This window comes from Aquarana catesbeiana, linkage group LG03, assembly GCF_042186555.1.
Source record: "Aquarana catesbeiana isolate 2022-GZ linkage group LG03, ASM4218655v1, whole genome shotgun sequence".
Lineage (NCBI taxonomy): Eukaryota > Metazoa > Chordata > Amphibia > Anura > Ranidae > Aquarana > Aquarana catesbeiana.
The window spans coordinates 556,020,054-556,041,616 of record NC_133326.1 but is presented as its reverse complement, the minus strand read 5'-3'; the positions used below and the strand labels follow the sequence as shown (position 1 = coordinate 556,041,616).

Here is a 21,563-nt window from a genome sequence, read left to right as displayed (position 1 = left end):
ATGGGACACTATACTAAAAAATACTCCCACAAATGCTGGCCATTGATTGCAACCAAGATTTGTTCATTTGCACACAAAAAGTATCTTTCCTAACAAATTCATTCAAGACCTTTTTGCAAAAATTAATACACCCCAATGAAAATCTTAGGCCCCTTTCACACATCCGTTGACGGATGTGGAAAAATGGATGACAACGGATCATCTATTTTCATCTATTTTCATCCGCTTCGGTCAACATCCGTTTTTTTTTTTTTTTTTTTGAACGGATAAAAACTCTATTTTTCATCCGTCAAAAAAAATGGATCGGACGAAAACGGATGATAACTGACGGTCAGTTTTTCAGCCTTTTTTGCATTGGTAGTGGATGTAAAAAAAACTGATGAAAAAAAACGGTTGAACTGAACTGATGAAAAACAGATGAACTGATGAAATGAATGTGAAAAGAATGTGAAAGGACTCTTCGGAGCAAAGCTAAATTTTAGACAACAAAATCCTAATTTAACAAGAAAACAGGTGTCCAGCAGACAGTTGATTATAAAAGGGGCTTTACTTGACAAAGAAAACTCCTTGCCATTTCATGCTGCCAGAAATGGCACCACATGGAAGAAAAATGTCACAAGGCCTGAGAAAGAAAATAATCTCTTTACACAAGAAAGGTGAAGGCTACAAGAAGATTGGCAAAGCTTTACTTATCAGTCAGAATTCTGTAGTAAAAGTGATACAAAAATTTAACAAAGATGGAACTGCAACCATCCCACAGAGACCTCTAAGCCGTCCACGGAAGTTAATGCCTCAACAGTCTTCTGATGGAAAAAATTTCTTGAGGAAAAATCGCCATTCAAATTCACTGCAATTAGTTAAAGAAGTAGAAGGCCAAACTGGGGTGGGTGATTGTTTCCTGTAACAAAACATGGCGTACGCTGCAGAGGAATGGCATGCATGGGTGTCGTCCAAGAAGGAAGCCTCTCCTAAAGCCCATGCACAAAAATAGCCCGCCTAGAATTTGCCAGGGCCCATGATGAAAAAGATGATTACTGGAACTCTGTATTTTGGAGTGATGAGACCAAGATAAATGTTTTTGGAACTGATGGCTTTAAAACTGTATCGTTTCCTGAAGGTGAGAAGTACAAAGAAAAATGCATGGTGCTTACAGTGAAACATAGTGGCAGTGTCCTTCTGTGGGGCTGCATGAGTGCTGCTGGTGTTGGGGAGCTGCATTTTATTGATGATATCATGAATTCACAGATGTACTGCTCTATATTGAAAGAGAAGATGCTACCATCACTCCGTGCCCTTGGTCGTAGGGCACTTTTCCAACATGACAATGATCCAAAACACACATCCAAGGCCACTGTTGCATTTCTGAAGAAGAAAAGGGTGGAAGTGATTTAGTGGCCAAGTATTTCTCCTGATCTGAACCCATTCAAACACCTAAGGGAAATTCTGAAGAGAGGAGCATCACTCTCCATCCAGCATCCAGGCTCTAAATGAGTTTGTTCTTAAATGGAAAAAGATAGATGTTGCAATATGTCGCCAGCTTGTTCAATCCATGTCTAGAAGACTTGGTGCTGTCCTTACAAAACACTAGTTGTAGTAGTTTTTTTTTTGTTATGGGGTGTATTCACTTTTGCACCAACTAATTTGAGTGAAACTGAAGCCGCCCGCCATATAGCAGAATGACGGCAGCAAAGTGGTCTCAATATCCTGACTGGGCATCATATGACATCCGCAGGATATTGAGATGCTGCACGCCCCCGGGGGCGCGCATCGTGGTGATCGTTGTTGCGGGGTGTCAGTCTGACACCCCGCAACACCGATCTAGGTAAAGAGTCTCTGACGGAGACTCTTTACCACGTGAATAGCCGTGTCCAATCACGGCTGATCACGATGTAAATAAGAAGAGCCTGGTGATCGGCTTTTCCTCACTTGCGTCTGACAGACGCGAGTAGAGGAGAGCCAATCGGCTGCTCTCCTGACAGGGGGGGTCTGTGTTGATTGTTTATCAGCACAGCCCCCCCTCGGATCCCACCCAGGACTACCAGGGAAGCCGCCAAGGACCACCAGGGAAGCCATCCACACTGGACCACCAGGTATGCCCCCTAGACCCCCAGGGAAATATTAATCTGTGCCCAGGCAGCTGGCAATCAGTGCCCACTCACAATGCCTGCCAGTGCCAGCAGGGATACCCATCAGTGCCGCGTATCAGTGCCACGTATCAGTGCCCAGCAGTGCCGCCTATCAGTGCCACCCATAAGAACCCATCTTTGCAGCCTATCAGTGCCACCCATGAGTGCCCATCAGTGCTGCATATCCGTGCCCATCGTCAGTGCCCGCTCATTGGTGCCACCTCATCTGTGCCGCCTTATCAGTGCCCATCAGTAAAAGAGAAAACTTACTTATTTACAAAATTTTTGAACAGAAACAAAAGCAAAACTTTTTATTTTTTTTCAAACTTTTCGGTCTTTTTTTATTTAGCAAAAAATAAAAACCGCAGAGGTGATCAAATACCACCAAAAGAAAGCTCTATTTGTGGGAACAAAATGATAAAAACTTAGTTTGGGTACAGTGATGGATGACCACGCAATTGTCATTCAAACTGCGACAGCGCTGAAAGCTGAAAATTGGTCTGGGCAGGAAGGTGTATAAGTGCCCTGTATTGAAGTGGTTAAAGTCTTACTTTTCAAAAGGGGTGTACTCATTTATGCAGAGCACTGTATGTTGTGAGAAAAAAAGTTGCTGTTAGATTTCCTTCTACTCCCATTCCAGAAGTCGCTGTTAAAGTGTATTTAAACCTTAAAAATCAACATCTCTTTTCTGGACCCTTCTGGTCTTTTTAAGTAGAACGTTGAAAGCACTTTATTATATCTGTTCAGTAGGTGATCAAAAACTGTTAATCCTGCCAGAAATGCAGTACTATCTCTTATTCCATGCTGTGTTGTAAGCCCCATACACAGACCATCTTACCTAGAGTTGCAAAGAAGGTGGTGAGGTGTTCTATAATCTTAAACACATGTAACTTCATGTGCACTGAACTGAAATTTCAAACCAGGTTATTGATTTTCTCACCAATGTACAGTATGTCATGTAAACTCCAACCCCCCCCGTAATGGAATGGTGAGGATAGGGGTAGGAGCTTCTGTAGTCCTTTCATTGACTTTGAGAAGTGTTCATGTTAACGATCAACTCACTAGCGACAATCGCGCCTCATAAACCTCTATGGCTTAAAGTGTAAGTCCAGGCAAAAACAAACTAACTCTAAACCTGCTCTCTGCCACATTCTAAACCTAATCTATTCAACCCTGTAAAGCAAAAATTGCTATACTTGCCTATTCTGCAGCCGATCTGGTCTGGTTTCCAGCGGTGGAAGCTGTGTGCAGAAGAGGACCGACAGCGGTTGTAAAATGCCTGGGAAGTGACGCCACCCATAGACTTCCTATGCTGTCGGCTGCCTGTCCTGCACCCGCCTCCACACTGAAGCCGCCGCTGACAGCTGATGCTGGGACCAGACTGGATCAGCTGCAGAATGGGTAGGTATAGCGATTTTTGCTTTTCAGGGTTAGATAGATTGTGTTTAGAATGTGGCAGGGAGCAGGTTTAGCGTAAGGCCCCTTTCACACGGGGTGGATCCGCTGTAAGGACTCCGCCAGCTCAGCGAGGGATCGCTCCATTGATCCCCACTGAGCAGGGGGATGACAGGTCCGTCTCCGCTCACTGTGCAAGGACGGACCTGTCAGAGCCCCGCTGTTCCCTATGGGGAGATCAGATGAAAACGGACAGCCTGTCCATTTTCATTCGATCTGCCTGTTTTCAGCGGATCTTGTCGGATCAGATGGCAGTCGGGTGTCAGCAGAGACCTCTCCGCTGACATCCGCCTGCCCATAGAAGTCAATGGGTGGCCCGCTCGGACCCGCCTGAAAAAAGGACAGGCATATCCGAGCGGGTCGATCATGTGAAAGGGGCCTTAGTTTAGCCCTAGAACTTCCACTTTATCTACTATTTTCTGAAGGAGAGCCATTAGTAGCACAGCTCACCAACCCAACGATCTAGCACTAGTTGTAGCAGCAACAAATCACCAGCAACTCTTGCAATTAAATTGCTAGCTACAAAAGGCTGTTGATTGCTCACATTAGCCTTTTTTTTTTTTTTTTCTTTTTTATAGCAAAGATTAATCTGCACCTAAAAATTGCGTGTCTGACAGGATTCTTAGCCTGATGTCACACTGGCAATCTACTGCCTGAGAGCCGCTATGGAGTTGCTATCTGGGCACTCAAAATCATTTCCTCACTGGCCTGCTGTTAGCGATTTGGCAGCATTAGGGACCAGTGAAGGAATAATTCCACCAAGGTAGTTGGAAGGCTCTCCCTCGTGATTCTGCCATGGGTGATTTCTACCACTAGCGATCCTGCCTGTGGCGATTTGTCAAAATCGCAAGCAGCTGAATCGCTAAGAGGGCTGCCTTTTTGTCCTTCTGGAATCTCTCCCTCTGTAGCTAAGGCAATGAGATGTCTCTCCCACCACCATTTATAGAATTTCAGCAGCATTTGAGCCAGTAACATCTCACCACATCTGGCTAGAGAGAGCGATTCCTTTGGGACAGACAGGCAGCCTCCATAGAGATCCTGCCTTTGATGATTTGTCTCTAGCAGCAGAATAGCCCACGTGACATTAGCCATACCATAAGTTGGGTGCACACTGAGAAAATCGGAAGAAAAATTCCTTACCAGAAACGATCGTTCGATTTTCGTGTAGTATGTACACCACTTTTGACATCATATTTAGACTTTCCAAACGAAAATTTCCAAAGTGAGAAACTCCAAAAATGTTTTTGTAAGTGATCAGAACAAACAATTTTCGTTTTATGGTGTACTGCTTTTGTACGAGAAAAATCAGATATTAAAGAAACAATAATCAGAAACCATAATCCAACAAAAAAGCCTTTGTCGTACGAGAGCTTTCATACTTTATTTCCATCCTCTGTTCCGACTTGCTGTGAAAATATCGAGGAAAACCGGACAATCGTTCACCCGATTTTCTTTATAGTGTGTACCCACCTGTAGGCTGCGAAATCTGTTCTGTAGATGTATTTTGCTACTTTATAAACACTTTCCACATTTGCTTGCCAAGTATCCCAGGCACAGCCCCTTATCTTCTGTTGAGGGAAACCAGAGAGAATTTCCCTCAAGGAAATTTATTGACTTTGCCAATTTTTTGGTTTTGTTTTTCCTTTCTCTATCTTTTAGATTTTCTTTGTTCTTTTTGCATCACAACTTTGTCCCTATGTAATACTTCTATAAACTGGGAAAGTTTTCACAGCACTTCACCGATCTTAAAAAAAAAAAAAAAAAAGATGCCTTGTGGACCTTAAGTTTGATCTGAGATACATGAGCTGTGCTGTAGGTGAGGTTCTCATCGACTAATAAAGTACCAGAGGGTTGATTTTTAAAACTGAAATAAATTCCAAGGAACCGGTCAAGAAATATGGGAGAGGTCATTACTGGCTTGTCTTTCATGCAGGTTGATCCTTGCTGTGCTCTCCTGGAACAAGCATGTGGAGTAGATGTCCTATGTCTGCATGCTGTTTCCAACTCCTTAACTTGCTAGATTTCAAGATGACTGCTGAGGAGCATGCACCTCTTAGTACTTCAGTATTGCTTATCTCCTGCAGCTTCTTTCAGCCACTTCCTGTCTACATGCATTGCTTTGAAATGGCTTCTTGGTAGTGACTACTGTGGCCCCTGCCTGGTCAAAGTGTCTCCACCAGGGGTGGGTAAGAGCAGATCACATTTGGGGGACAATTGTCACACCATAATAGGAAGTGGCAGAAGAAGGCTTTTTTTTTTTTTTTTTTTTTTTTTTAACGGTAGATGTAAATTGTTTGAAAAAAAACATTTTTGAAATTACTTTAAGTGCGATTTAAGTGAATGCTTTTAGAGCTACTTTAAATGTTTTTGAGATAGGATTGATCGCTCCCCTCTCAGGCACCTATTTGGTTATCAATTTTTGTAGCATGCTTGTTTGATGTTGGTGATTTTTTTTTTTTTTTTTTTTTTTGGGGGGGGGGGGGGTTGTTTTGTTTTTTCTGTAATATATGCCTATTTGCCTTTTATAGTTTTACATTTGGTGCTTGCTGTTATTTACAAACCAGCAAAATCTTTTCTGTCCACCTGGGGAGCTCTGCTGAGCACTCTGCCACTACTGGGGTCAACTCACGAGAAAGGCCTCACCCTATCACCCTACTATCCCATGAGCAGGCCTCACCCCATCACCCTACTATCCAATATATGTGCCTACCCCATTACCTTACTATCCAATGAGCATGTCCACCTGATCAATCTGCTATCCAATGAGTGTCCCCATCCCATCATCCCACTATCCAAGGAGAGCTTCCACTCTATCACCCTACTATCCAATTAGAGTGTGTCCCCCATCATCCTAGTATCCAATGAGAGCTCCCACCACATCTCCCTAGTTTTTATCCAATGGGAGCTCCCATCCCATCACCTTACTATCTAATGAAAGCACCCACCCCATCATCCTACTACCTAATAAGAATTCCCACCTCATCACCCTGCTATCCAATGAGTTTGCCCAACCCATCACCCTACTATCCAATGAGTGCACCCACCTCTTCACCCTGCTATCCAATGAGCACTCACCCCATCACCCTGCTAATTAGTGAGAGCACCCACCTGATCACCCTACTAAGTGCTAAGTGTACCAGAACATGGTCCATGCAGAGAAGGGCTGCTAAAAATAAGACATGAATCAATGTCAGAGAACTAAATACAATTCTGTCCTTGTACAGGATGAGCTCGCAATGTTGAAGGAAGAGCTGGAGCTGAAGGAAGCCGACATTAGGAAGTTACAAGAGAATGTTAACGCCCCGCTGGGGACAGAGAGCAAAGGAACAGGTGACAAAGGTGAGGGACTGAATCTTTGCATGTCAAACGTCCTGCAGCCTGCCTGGAAGGTGGAGCAGAAGATGCAGATAATTTTTGTGAATCAGCGTTGTGCATTGCAGTGATTACTTAAAAAAAACCCTGTCACCAACTCAAAACATTTAGGTAAAAGCACAAATCCAGTACTTTTCAAATGCTTACTTGCAACGTTCCATTGAACTTGCTAGAAAATGTTACTATTTCAGAAGGAATCCATTCCCTCCTCTATGGGAGTGTCTTATTACTTTCTGTGCTGGCCCAGCTCCTCCGCTCCTCCCTACATTTTTTATGTAGATGCAGGAGTGAAGAGGAATACTCTAGAGTGTACCTTGTGTCACAGCTCTAAGGATAGAACAAGTGAGGGTTATAATTTCTGTCACATTGTGGAGATTTCCCTTCACTTCCTGTCACATAGCCAAACAGGAAGTGAGAGGAAATCCCTGCAAACTAAGGGAATTCCTTGGGGACCCCCAGGTCACCAGAACCAGTGTCCCGATTGGAAGATTTCCCCTCTATTACTTTTTTGGGGACAACCCAAAATTTTGGATTTTCTTTTACTTTCGCTTGCGGTAATGGTAAACAGGACAAATAGAGAGGACAAATCTCCCTTAACGGGACACAGACAGCAATAAAAACTGACAGGTGTTCTAAACCCTCTCCACTCTATCCAAAACTAAAAAAAAGAACTTTTGCCTTTAGTTATACTTTAAGGGAAGATTATTGAAATTCATGGTCTGGTGACAGGGTCTCTTTAAAGACAGTGTGGAGCTGAGAATCTCAGTGAGCGGGTTACCTGTTTACAGATTTCCAATAACCATGCATGTCAGTTCTGTTTGTTTAAAAGGTTCTGTACTGTAAGATCTGTTTGGGTGTCATAAGAAAACCAAACTATGCTAAAATACCAAAAGCTAAGATAATATTTGTTGCTTTACTTAACCCCTTCACACCAACCATACACAAATATGCGGCCCCAGTGGACTGGGTTTTTTTCTGTGGGGCCGCATTATTGCGTATCTCTCTTTTGCGCTGGGAGCGTGCCGCACGGCGCTCCCAGCACAGAGACCAGGGTCTCACTGAGAGCCCCGGGCCCCTTTCTAACGATCAGGATCCAGAACGTCTGACTCCGGGTCACCTGACTGCTGTAATAGCCTCTGATTGGCGATCACAGTGATCAGTTACTGTGCAGCCCGCCCCCATGTTTTCTGTCTCTGTGAATGGAAAAGACAGATAGAATACATCTTTCTCTGTCCTTGCAGAAAGGGGAAAAAAGTGTATAGAAAAATAAATAAATAAAAACCTAGATCAAGGTTTAATCTGTGTCAGTGCCAGGATTAGTGTTTGGGTCAGGGTCAGTATTTTTTTGGACGGGATTTTTTTTTTTTTTTTTTTTTCAATTTAGTATTAGTGTTGGTGTGTTTTTAGGTAGTATAAAAAAGAAAAAGCAAAATGCGCACTATTGTTTTCTAGGCTCTACTACGGGTACAAACAACTTACATACTCTAATGTGGTATTGCAGCGATTGTCAGGAGCAGGAGAATTTCTTTATTTTTGTGGGGGGTTTTTTTTGTTTTTTTTTACAATATTGGGCCAGTTTTCCTTAGATAATAAAACATAAAAATCAGGAGATATCCATTACCATTTACCACCAAATGAAAGCCCAATTTGTCATGAAAAAAAAGGCATTTCCACCTGGATGCACAAAGTAGTTGTGGTGATATGTACAGTTTTACTAACACATATCAAAGTTGCAAAATTGTGCTTGGGCATTAAGATTTGTTTTACCCTTAGGTGCAAAGGGGTTAAGTTCAGTCATTGCGTTTTCAGCACATGGTTTTTAAAATCCTTTGTCGTCAGACATTACATTTAATGGGCCCTATCTTGTATCACCATCCTGTGCATATTCCTGATTTCGGTGTTTGGAACATGTGACCTGTGGGAGACCCCCGGAGCAATTCTATAAGTAAACACGGACTGTTTACCTTGGATGCGCTCCCCTGTGACTCCGGGCCAAGCATCACACGAACGCTTTTATATATGTGTTAGAGGACAATGGGCTGCGTTTATGTGTGACCGCCGCTGGAGTCTGCCTGTCTGTACGTCTCTCAGCTCAAAACAATATAGAGCCGTGGAAACCCCTAAGGAATTGTGTAATGATAAAATGTTTTCTTTGGCACATGTGTAAAAAAAAAAAAAAAAAGAATAAATAAATAAAATAAAAAAAAAATAAAAAAAGTCAGACCAAAAAAAAGAGAGGACAAAAAAAACTTTAACTCTGGGACTAAATTCTACTGTAACAAACATAACTTTCTGAAAAGTTTATTTGTATTGAACAAGTAATTTCTAAACTTTTCTAAAACTCTGAAATGTCTGTGACTGTAAATTGTACATAAAATAATGTGACTCCAAAGCCCATATTGATAAATATAGAGTGCCTGCCCCCTCCCTCTTCCCCTCTCCTGTGGTTTTAAAGCGCATCTGAACCCAAGAACAAAGATGTAATGTATTGCAGCTTACCAGTCCCTTGATGTGGCTGCATAAGTTTTCTTCTTTTTACCTTATTTCACGGTGATCCTGCCAGTAACACACTTCCCGTCTTAAGCTACCCATAGATGGATCGAAATTTGGTTGGTTCAGCAGGGACTGGACGAATACCAATCCATCTTTGACTGTTCCCGATCAACTTCTGTCTTGCGGGACTGTAGGAAAATATTTGTAATCGGCAGCCACCGAGAAGTTTATTCTGATGGAGGAGTCCTGCTTTCAGCATACAATGACACAGCAGGGGAAGATTCCTCCATCCACCTCAAGTGTTTGAATGGGGGAAATCTCTTTGTCATTTGGAAACATAATAAAAAAAAAATCAATCCGCCCGCTGGCTGATCAAAAAAATAAAAAAAAGTGAACAGTCTATGGCAGGGCTAGGCAAACTGGGGCCCTCCAGCTGTTGTGGAACTACATTTCCCATGAGGCATTGCAAGGCTGGCAGTTACAATTACTCCCAGAGGCATGATGGGACTTGTAGTTCTGCAACAGCTGGAGGGCCCCAGGTTGCCTACCCCTGGTCTATGATCAGCCTTTGGGTGATGGCTCTCACTGTGTTGGGACTAAAGAAACCAAACGGGACTACATAACCCCACCGTCCCCTATTCCACATAACACACATGGGTGTGGTTCTGTAGTCCACAGAGATCCTGGAGCTGGGAACGGTGTAATTGATAAGTGTCAGCATCAGCAGAAAGCACAGGAATGTATCAGCTCACAAGATTATTGGCAGGATCAACAGGTAGTTACTGAACAGTTATAAGAAAACACTTTAATGAAAAACAATTTAACAGACCAAAAGGGAGCAATTTTTAATGTTTTTTGTTTTTAGGTTTAGGTATCCTTAAATGTTTGAAAGTGTCAGTACACAAAAATGTTTCAAGGTTTTGTATGCTGGAGGTTTAAAGAATAAATTAATCTTGAAAAAAATAAATACATTAAATAAATAAATAAATAAATAAATGCAGGTAAAAAGGTGCATTTCTTTCTTTTTTTTTTTTTTTTTTTTTTCCCCCTAAGGCCCCTTTCACACTGGAGCGGTTTTCAGGCGGTATTGCGCTAAAAATACCGCCTGAAAACCGCCCCTAAACAGCCTCCGCTCTTTGTTCAGTGTGAAAGCCCGAGGTGCGCTCACAGGACGGTAAAAAAAGTCCTGCGAGCCGCTTCTTTGGAGCGGGGAAGGAGCGGTGTATTCACCGCTCCTAAACCGCTCCTGCCCGTTGAAATCAATGGGACAGCGCGGCTATACCGCGGTAATACCGCGGCTATAGCCGCACTGTACGAGCGGATTTAACCCTTTTTCGGCCGCCAGCGGGGGTTAAAACCGAACCGCTAGCGGACGAATACCGCTGCAAGAACGACGGTACAGCAGCGCTAAAAATAGCGCTGTTGTACCGCCGACGCCCCCACCGCCCCAGTGTGAAAGGGGTCTAAGAGCCTGGAAAGCATTGCACCCATGATCGGCAGATTGTGGGTGCTATGCAGGACCCCTGCAGACTGTCAGTGTGAGCTGTTTGCTCGTACCTCGTACGGGCAGGCAGTTTCACAATGACAGGAAGCATCAATGAACTACCTAAAGATTAACATTGCCCAGGTTGTTCATTGTAGTTCTCCCATTCACAGAACTCTGTGAATGGATGACACGGCCGGGCAAGCACAGCCTGTGTGTGTGTGTTGTGTTTTTTTTTAAATAGTGATATAGAGTTCGGGGAGAAGATCCCTGGCTTGCTGTCACTAGAGGCAGCGGGATGGGGAGAGCGACTACAGGAGTGGGAACATGTTACATGTTCCACTCTAAAAAAAAAAACAACAAAAAAAACGGGTGGAACATATAGCATGTTTCAAGAGGGGAACTTATCCTCTAAAGTGTATGTAATCCCTAACAATGATCTTTTCATATTCACTCTCGTTTGATCTGTAAAATATACTATCGGAAGCACTCTGTTGATTATTTCTAAAAAAAAAAAAAAAAAAAAAAAAAAAAAAAAAAAAAAGATACCTGTTGATTCGGCTACAAATCAAGTGAGCTTGTCACTTCCTGTTTGAGCTGACAACCTACTGCCTCTGCTGCACTGAAATCTTGGACAGTGTTGTCAGCCCTGCCCAATTCTCTCCTTATGAACTACAGATCACCTCTCATTTCTGTAGTCCTAACACACTTCCTGTCCTAGGGTGACAACGCTACTCCTTCATTGGTACAGTACAAGTGTGCGTTGTCACCCTAGGACAGGAAGTGTGTTAATGGCAGAATTATCAGGTGAAAGTAAAATGAAATGCACACCTAAGGACTTGTAAGCTGCTACAAATTACACTTTAACAAGCCATGATGAATTGAGTAATGTACCTGCACTTCTTTGAGCAGCACAATGCACATTAGAGAGATATTCTCTATTTGCTGGTTACAGTGACAGCGGTTTTCACAAGACAGAAAGTAAGGGGGCATTTTCATTAGAGACACCAATGAAAATACAAGTCTGACAGGGGTTTTAGTCCCTACTGTACTAAATAGAAGCATTTTTATTCCTGTTTGTATTGCATTGGAGAGCTCCCCTTATGTCCTGTTTGAAGCGTCAGCAGGACAGGAAGTAAGGGGGAAATTCTCTCTTATGCTGGCCATACACTATACAGAAAATCGGCCGAACCCATTTTCGAAAAACGAACGTTCGACCGTGACCGCAAACGATCGTGCCATCATATAATGACCGATAAATTGTTCAGTGGACATGAATAAATAATTTTTTGTTCGTTTTTTTACATATACCTAGTGCAGACAGTTCGGACGGGAAACACATTAACCTTGCAATTTATCGTACGTTCGGCAGAAATTTTCCAAACTTCCCGTTCGTTTTTTTTCCCACAAAAATGTCACAAACGATTATCGATTTGTGCCCATTAACTTGCCGAAAAACGAACGAAGTGTCTATACGAACGATTTTTCGGACGATTTTTCGTATAGTGTATGGCCAGCATTAGTCTGCTTTCACACTGAGGCTCTTTACAGGTGCTATAGTGCTAAAGATAGCACCTGTAAAGAGCCTCTCCTCTCACTCTAGTGTGAAAGGCTGAGTGCTTTCACACTGGAGCGGTGCACTGGCAGAACGTAAAAAAAAGTCCTGCAAGCCGCATCTTTGCAGCGCTGTAAGAGCGGTGTATACAGCGCCCCTGCCCATTGAAATCAATGGGCAGCGCTGCCGAACCGCCGGCATAGCACCGATGCAGTGGCACCTTGCGAGCGGTTTTAACCCTTTTTCGCTCGCTAGCGGGCGTTAAAACCTCCGCAAAAACGCCGGTAAAGCGGCGCTTTACCGCCAATGCCCCAGTGTGAAAGTAGCCTAAATGGAGCCCTGGATATCAGTAAAAACTCAACAAGGATTCTGATCCTTCCTCACTCTTTCCAAAATTAAGAAAAACCGTTTTGTCTGGACATGTCCTTTAATGTGCATATTGTAAGTGGCTAAAACTGAAAATATTAAAGCTGAACTCCAGCCTTGCCTTCAGTCTTGTACAGCTGTACAGGGTCTTCTATTCTGAAATTGCTTAATCTGATTTCACTGCACACTGTGAGCTTCTCATAGCGTGCATTAGAAGCTGCAGCAAATCAGATGGAGCCCACCTTTTCCTGGCTGTAGCACATCCAGCATCAACTAGCCCTTTCCTCCCCAGCCTGATTATCCCTGGCCTGTCCCTTTCATTCATTGAATTTCAGTTCTTGCCATTAAGGAGGCTCAATATCACATGTGGGCCTTACCTAGGGAGGTCCTCCAGACTGACTTCCACCCATCAAGGCATTTTTTTTATACTTACATTAGAGAAGCACCGAAATTTCCAAAGGGGGACACCTATAAGCTGAAAATTGTGTTTTCTGCAGTTTGCCGATAGAGAAAAAGGTGCAATCGGTGATTTTGCCACAATTTTACTGTGTTTTTATGGTGTGTTTTTCATGGGTCATGTGACTCAAAACGCATAATGGAAATACTTTTAATAAAAATTAGATTGATAGAAAAAACGCATCAAAAATGTAACACGGATGTGTTATGTGTTTTTGTTGCGTTTTTAATACATTTAGACGGGGAGGTGAAATTTTGGTGCGGTTTTTTTTAACTGACCAAAAATGCAGCAAGCAAGATTTTTAACAGCACAAGGGAAGCACAACAGACCAGTGTGAAGACATACATATAATTTTAAAGGGATGCATTTTACTTTTCTAGTGCTAAAGGTGCCATTAATGGCCGACAAATTCATATTCATTTAAATTCATGATATTAGTTAAAAAGTAAAATATATTACAATTATATATAAGAAAATATATATATTTTTTTAAAACTATCAATTTCGGCTTCGACCAAGTGCATCCAGTGACGTCTCCAGCTTTCATATTTAGGGGGGGCACCTGGGGGGACAGGGACAAAAGTAGAGGGGCAACTATAAAATGCAATTATTTATTTTTATATATATCTATATCTCCTGGGGCCCTTTACTACGATCCCACAAGGACCCTTTCACATGTTCTGCAGTGAGCTCCCTTCCTACTGTATTGGGGCCCAGGGTGGCAGAAAACAAGAGATCTATGTCACCAGCATACCAAGAAAATATAAGGGTCCAAAGCAGTGAGAGAACTATCAGGGTTACAAAGGATGTCTTGCCACCGGGCCCTGGTGTTCTGCCACTGTGGGGTTCCCTGGCCTCCTCTTACTGTCCTGCCCCTGCTATTGACAGTGCTGGTCTGGCATCTCTTGGAATTTACAGGCTGGTTCTCCTGTCCTAAGGATGGGAGAAATCAGTCTGTTTTTTCAGTAACTGAGAGTCCTGGTGGAGTCCTTCCTGCAACTTGCTCTTCTCCCTGCCAATGAGGATGCAGGGGAGGAGCAGATCGGGCGGCCGCGGTTGTGTGAGTGCTCGCATTATGCAGTGTCAGCAAGCAGAGGGAGGGGGGAGGAATCACCCACAGGAGCTGACTGGGGACGATCTCCCTCTTAGACATTGCCTTTTTGTAAAAAGAAAAAAAAAAATATTTTTTTTTTGGGGGGGGGGGGGGGCACCTGGTGGGGCACAGCATAATGTTGGGGGGGGTTTCAGGGCCCCCTCTGGCCCCCCCTAGGGATGCCATTGAGTGCATCTTGAATTTTCAGTTACGGCACCAAAGTTTCCATTCGGTGCACCTCTGCTTACATCCGGATAGAGGGCTCTTGAGAAGCACACAATACAGACATCATTGAATTAAATTGTGTAATAAAAAATGTTATTTAAAAACTGAATGAGCATGTTGAGGATGATGGAAGAGGAATTTAAGTAGATTAAAGTTCAGCTTTGCATTTTTTGCACAGATGAAACTCTAAAAAAGATGCTGAAGGAGAAAAGTAAGACGTTTGTGCAGATTTCCCTCCAATAATTGTCACACAGCTGATCCTTTGCATGCCGTCATCCCCTATTTGTTTGGCCTATGTTGCTTGGTTGTTGTGTTTTTATTTATTTATTATTTAAATTGAAGAACCTTGGGGGAGGAGCCATAAATGGTTTTCAGTACATCTCTCACAGGAGACCTATGTCGAGGGTAATGTGGGTACCACTTCATATCCATATCTTATAATGCCGAGTTGCAGGCAATCCTAATAACCCTCTAGTGTCAGTAATTTTATGAATTAACTCTGAACTCCAGCCTTCCGTTCAGTCTTGTACATATGTGCAGGTTTCGTCTCCTGTACTGAAATGACTTACTCTGATTTCACTGCACACAAATCAGATAGAGCCGCCTCATTTCCTAGGTGAGGGACGTCCACCATCTAGCCCTTCCTTCTCCAGCCTGACTGCCCCTGGTCCATGCCTTTCATGTAATGGGGTTCAGTTCTTCCAGTCAATGAGATGTAGCCTCACACATATGCCTAGGGTTGTCTGCAAGCAATAAAAAAAAAAAAAAGTGCTCTCCTGCGTAGTGTGCTTTAAGGCTTATTGGACTGTCCTCTTATCTTGCCGGGCTTATAGGTATAGCGCCAATGTGTCTTGCTGTGCCACCTCAGGACTATGGGTATCCTTTCATGTGCCCTACAAAACAACAACAGAGAGAGGTTGAACCAACATAGCGCATTACCATTACAGAATTTTTTTCGGGATAATTTGTATCATGCAGGCATACCCCGCTGTACGGACACATTGGCATCTATGGAAAACCTTGGTCAGCTTGACATGGCACTGCTCCCGGTTTATCCGATTTTGGGGTTGGCCAGCTTGCCTGGGCAATCGGTTATGCCTGTAAATGACTATTGCAATGCAGTACACGCATTGAGAAGTGAAAAAAGGTATTGCTTCACTTTAAGTACATTTTCGTTTTACATACATGCTCTGGTCCCATTGTGCACTTAAAAGTGGGCTATGCTGGTACTCACAAAAGCATGAAACGGATGAGCATGTCATAAAATGCAGATGAGATCGCTTCCAGGTTCACCAGCACACAACTGATGACATGGAAAGGCCATTCAGCGCCCATGGGGGGCCTACGCATTTCGAGGAACAACCACCCCCCCCCACCGTTTATAAGTGATCACATAATGTATGTTCTTAGCTGCATAAGAGCGAGGGGGAGGAGAAGCAACAGCACACTGATCTCCTCAATGGACACTGTATGGGCTTCCCATGTGAACAGCTGAGTGCTGTGGACCTGGAGGCACATGGTCATTTGTGTCATGTGTTTGTTAGTACATTATTTAAAATTGGTTAATGGTAATGCGCTAGGCTGGTGTGCCATCTTTGTTTTGTTTTTTGGTAGTCTGCATGCAAATAAGACCTCGTACACACAGGAGTACCTAAGCATACGCCTGTGCAAGGGCCATGTTTGCCCACGTAGGTGTTCCATGCATCCCTGTGTAGCTGTGCAGGTACGTGGCCCTGAATAAAAGATCAGGCTGTGCACCCGCATGGCTGTAGAATTATGAGTGGCAGCTGTGTCCATGCAGAAGCTGCATCCCAATTGACATGAATGGGACATTCTGCTCAAGGTTGCTTGGAACACATGGGCACCCCATACAGGCAAACATGGCCCATGCACAGGCATTCACATACCTAGGAACACCCACTCCTCCAAACTGACATCCACCCATCAAGGCATTTTGACATTTGCATAACTCCTCCCAAGAGCCAGCCCACTGCTTTCGTCGGGACCAAGTGCTCTTGAGAGGAGTACAGAGGCAGGGTGCTGTGATGTTTTCCCTGCTATGCACAGCACCCTGTTGGCCCCTCCCTCCACTTAGTTTGCCTGCACTGCATTGAGAAGCACAGAGACCCACTGATGACATCACTGGGTGTAAAACAGGGCATTCAATGAAAATGGAAAGGATTTTTTTTTAAAAAGTCAAGAACCAGGGAAGACTAAATATAAACCTCAGGTTTAATCTGGACAAAGCTGTGCATTCTGATCCCTTGTTTTTCCCTGTCTGCAAGCATGTTAGACAGCCTGGCAACTAGTGTGTTCAGAAGAAGGTAGCAAACACAGCCTACTTGGTTCTCTGACAAGTTTTCTTTAGCTCTCGTTCACACTGAGGGCAAGTTTGAAATCGTGCGCGTTCAGCTGAACTCAATGCATGCGGTTTCATGCACAGATGTCTATTGAAATCGCCCCTGAAGTCGCCAAAAGTAGTGCAGGAACTACTTTTGGGAACCTGTGCGGCGCCGGCAATAGGCTCCGATTTGGCATGCAATTTGACATGTCAAATCCCATGTCAAATCGGCCCAATGTAAAAGGGGGGGGATTTCTTGTACTCGACTGATGCACAGCTGCATCATGAGGAACACACCTGTGAATGTGCATCATCTTTCATTGCATTCTCTATACAAGGCCTGCATTGTTCTAGCACTCTGTCACTTGTTTAAGAATTTTAAGAACATTAGGACCTGCGTGTGGCCGCTCCTGCTCCCCATGTCATGAGCAAGCCTTGATCAGCCTTGCTGTGTGATGATGCTGAGGTGGGGTCGGGGACAGACGCATATCACCTTCAGTTGACTTCTGAATAATTCTCATTTTGTGCAGAAGATCAGCTTGTTTACTTACTGTCAGTTCCAAATAAGAGATCTACTTGTTAAAAGGGTATATTTAGAGTGCTAAGCAGTTCTGAAACCGCAGTCATTCTTGTCCATTGAGTTCTCCTTTAACTTAAAGGGGATGTCCATGTTGCCTCTGTTTTCGGACCCCTGTGCTGTACTGACACTTAGAGTTCCTCCCCCACTTCCAGCTCCGCCATTGCCTTGTGTTCATCCTGCTTGTGTATAAAGATTTTGCACTGGTTTTTACTAGTCTTTCACGTGTTTTGTGAAATTGGTCACACCGCTCTGTGACTTGTGCACAGGGGACCTCCGTTACTATAGTATTTGTAAGAGCCACATGCTTTCACCATCCAGACGCTGTGTTCCAGCACAGGTTTGATCGCTGCCTCTTGGGCCAAGTTTGTTTCATAATCTTGTTGTGCTTTCCATTCTTTTAGATATGGAAGTGCAGAAAATGAAGAAAGCCGTGGAGTCACTGATGGCTGCCAATGAAGAGAAGGTAGGTGCTCTTTTTGGCTTAGGTGACCCATCCCTGTAAAGAGAGCCAAGACAACTGGCTGTGTGTGAGAATGTGAATAATCAGTTTAAAATTAATATAGTTGTACATGCTAAATGTGTCAGAGCTTCCAGGTATGTATTACCTTTCGGAGAGATCACAGCTCCCTCCTGCACTGAGGTGGTGGCTCAGAGATGACACAATCATGTAAGTTCTGGTGCCTGCACAATCGTGTGCGATTGTCTAATGCAGATTAGCCCCTTCTGCAGCCTCTCACCTTGTGACTTGGTACAAAGTTTAGTGTTGCTGTTTGAACACTAGTGGGGTAATGGAGACTGAGCAGCATGTGAGATCAGCCAGTGTGCAGGGTAGTAGCTGTTCAACTTGAGGACACCATGATACTCGAGTTCAGGTTATATAATGGGGCAGATTTAGGGACTCATGCACACCAACGTCTGCTTGTCGTGTTGCAGTAACACGCGTTTGGGTTCGTTCATATCAGGTGGATTGAGCTGCGTTAATGCACTTTTATCAGTGTAGGGACAGTGAGAGAACTATATTGTTCTTTTTGTGCTTTGTTCACACCATACAAGTATGTTGCATAGAAATGCAGCGCGTCTGCCATTTTATAGAATGCAGAACACAACAATACATAACACACGATGGCGTGTTATAATGCGCTGTTGTGTATAGTTGTATGAACTGTTTTCCTGTTACTTTTAATAAAGTTTAAAAAAAAAAAAAAAAGGTCAACACTGCAAAGTATTGTTACAACGCACACATGTGCACATTATTTGCACCATAATGCATGCTCGTTGGTTTACCAACGTGCAATAAATTCATTGATGTGATGCAGTTTTTTCTGAATGGCATCCCAACAGACCATGTGCCTCACACTAATGTGTGGTATGCTGCCCTGTAACACGCGTCTGTTGGCAAGGTGCGATGGAGTGCTATTTGGATGTACGTTACCACAACACCATTATGTAAACAGGCCATAAATCCTTCATAGGTAAAGCTGTGTTATGGTCATTAGATTCAGATACTTGCATCAGTGCAGTTGTGACTGGTTCTCTTTAATGTCAGGGGCAGCGTAGCCGGTAGCGCAGCTTCTTTTCCAAAGGCCAGAATATTACTCTAATGTGATTATGAGGAGGGGGGCAGTGGGCACGGGTTAGGTGAAAACTGAAGTTTCTTTATTTACAGGACAGGAAGATTGAGGAACTCAGACAGTCTCTGAACAGGTACAAGAAAGTCCAGGATATGGTGGTCATGGCACACGGTAAGAAAGGTATGCATTTGTTTTCCCCTTTCCACATGGAATATCCCCTCAAAATTAAAGCTAAACTCCAGGCAGGTAGAAGACATAAATTAAGGCGGTTGTAAACCCTGCTTTATTTTTACCTCCAGGTACGCCTATAAGGCGGCATCAGTCCCTGCCCTCAAGGAGCTTACAATCTAAGGTCCCTCACTCACATTCATACATACACATACTACGGCCAATTTAGATAGGAGCCAATTAACCTACCAGCATGTCTCTGGAGTGTGGGAGAAAAGCAGAAATATATATTTGATCATTGCGAGCAGCATAAGCACACAAATTTTACTTGATAGCAGCCTGTACAACAGAGCTCAGCAAGGGGATGAGTGAAGCAGCCAATCAGTCATGCTGCAGTGCGAAGGGCATAGTAAGTAGGAGTAGAAAAATAAGCTTATCAGTTTGCTGCTTCTTGTTCCACTGTCTGGGGGGGGGGGGGGGGGGGTAAAACCTCTAAGTGGTACTGACCAGCCTTGTAGAAAAGAAAAAATAAGGTGTCCTGCTCGGCCAGACAGGTCTGTGTCGTATGACAGAGCTGTGTAAATCCCAGGACTGGATGGACAGAAATAGACATCTTTTGGCAGATAATGTGCGTTTATCTGCTCAGATGAAATACAGTCCATGCATGGAAAACGTTCAAGTACTCTTACATATAAAAACCCATACCACCTAAATCGGACTTTATATTATCTTGCAGTTAGTCACACTGCACAGAAGGCATTTGACTGGGGGCAGGAAGTACAGTCCTCAAAGCCAATCACACTCTACTGCATTGTACAGCGCTGTCAGTCTTAGGAACACGCTGACAGCAGGGGATAGCAGAGTGATGACTTTATTGGTGCTCTGCTGTTCCTTCGTTGTCCAGTTAGCAGGTTGCTAGTGGTCAAGCAGCTTTTTTTTTTTTTTTTTTTTTTTTAATTAGAGTGGAGCAAAGTGAGGTCACCAACCTAGAAATTCCATCTGACCGAGGTGCTTAAATCACTACACTGGGTGAACAGAATTATTTTGCCTGTCAAGGAAGTACCCCATCTATGAATTTCAACTGTGCCTGAAGTTAGGTTTTAAGGTTTGGATTCAGAAGCTCATGCCCTTGTGCCCCCCCAAAAAAAAAACAAATTTCACACCCAATTTCCATTAATATTGTTTGGGTAATAACTAAAGTTCAACTACACTTTAGATGTGGGTTCACTTATTGAACTGTGTAAACATGATACATTTTGTTGGCCCCCTTTACACTGTTGTGGTAAAAGAGTAACACACATTGATATGTAAACTGGTGCTTCTAGGGTTTTCGTTCATTTTGAATGGCCTCAGCACACTGGTACAGTAGGCCGCAACCCACCTTATAGTGTTGTCCTGTGTAAAAAAAACATTGATATCAGTTTAAGCCAACAATAGAATGTTGGTTTACTCTGCTGGTATAGATTAAACCTGTGCTTGTGTGCATATTGTTTACAGCATTTCTACTCTGGGCACCTGTGCAAGAATTCAAAAAATGCCGCCTTGGTGGTGCCTGTAGCTTCATATCTATTAGCTGTGTTCTGTCTGGTTTCTTATAATGGAACATAAAGCTGAACTTATTATTTTATTTTCCTGGCCTTTGTCACTTTTAGCAGTGAAGGATGTGGAAAGTGATGATTCGGTGATATCTGGCTCTAATTCTTTGGGGTTTGATGGCAATGTATTCAGTGACACGGATAAGTCTCCATCTCCTCCCCCATTATCTTTCACTCCGAGCCCAGAAGAAGTGCCTGCAAGCCCCAAGGTAATAGTTTCTTATCTTTTATAACATGTTAAATAAATATGGATTATTAACCACTTGACCTTCGGAAGATTTACCCCCCTCTTCATAAACAGGCTATTTTTTGCGATACGTCACTGCGTTACTTTAAATGACAATTACGCGGTCATTCAATGCTGTACTCAAATAAAATTTGTCATATTTTTCCACAAATAGAGCTTTCTTTTGGTAGTATTTGATCACCAATGCGTTTTTTTTATTTTTTGCGCTATAAAGAAAAAAGACCAACAATTTTGAAAAAACAAAACATTTATTTTCTGCCATAAAACGTATCCAATAAAAAAGTAAAAAAATGTACTGTTTTCATAAATTTATGCCAATATGTATTCTGCTACATATTTTTGGTAAACAAAATTCCAATAAGCATATATTAATTGGTTTGGGCAAAAGTTATAGCGTCTACGAACTATAGGCTATATACTGTAATTCATTTTTTCT

At 43.1% G+C, this 21,563-nt stretch overlaps 1 protein-coding gene across 21 annotated transcripts in view; it reads left to right on the top strand.

Moving 5' to 3' along the window:
• The window catches only part of PPFIBP1 (PPFIA binding protein 1), a 198,645-nt gene that overhangs the window by 127,126 nt on the left and 49,956 nt on the right, over positions 1-21,563 (top strand). For 9 of the 21 annotated variants that reach the window (XM_073621708.1, XM_073621713.1, XM_073621706.1 and 6 more), the window contains 5 exons: positions 6,806-6,920; positions 14,804-14,836; positions 17,948-18,009; positions 19,213-19,297; positions 20,938-21,089. In XM_073621708.1, the coding sequence (XP_073477809.1) occupies positions 6,806-6,920; positions 14,804-14,836; positions 17,948-18,009; positions 19,213-19,297; positions 20,938-21,089 (447 nt within the window). The remainder of the gene's footprint in view (positions 1-6,805; positions 6,921-14,803; positions 14,837-17,947; positions 18,010-19,212; positions 19,298-20,937; positions 21,090-21,563) is intronic. The other 12 variants (XM_073621720.1, XM_073621722.1, XM_073621725.1 and 9 more) reach the window with 5 other exon arrangements.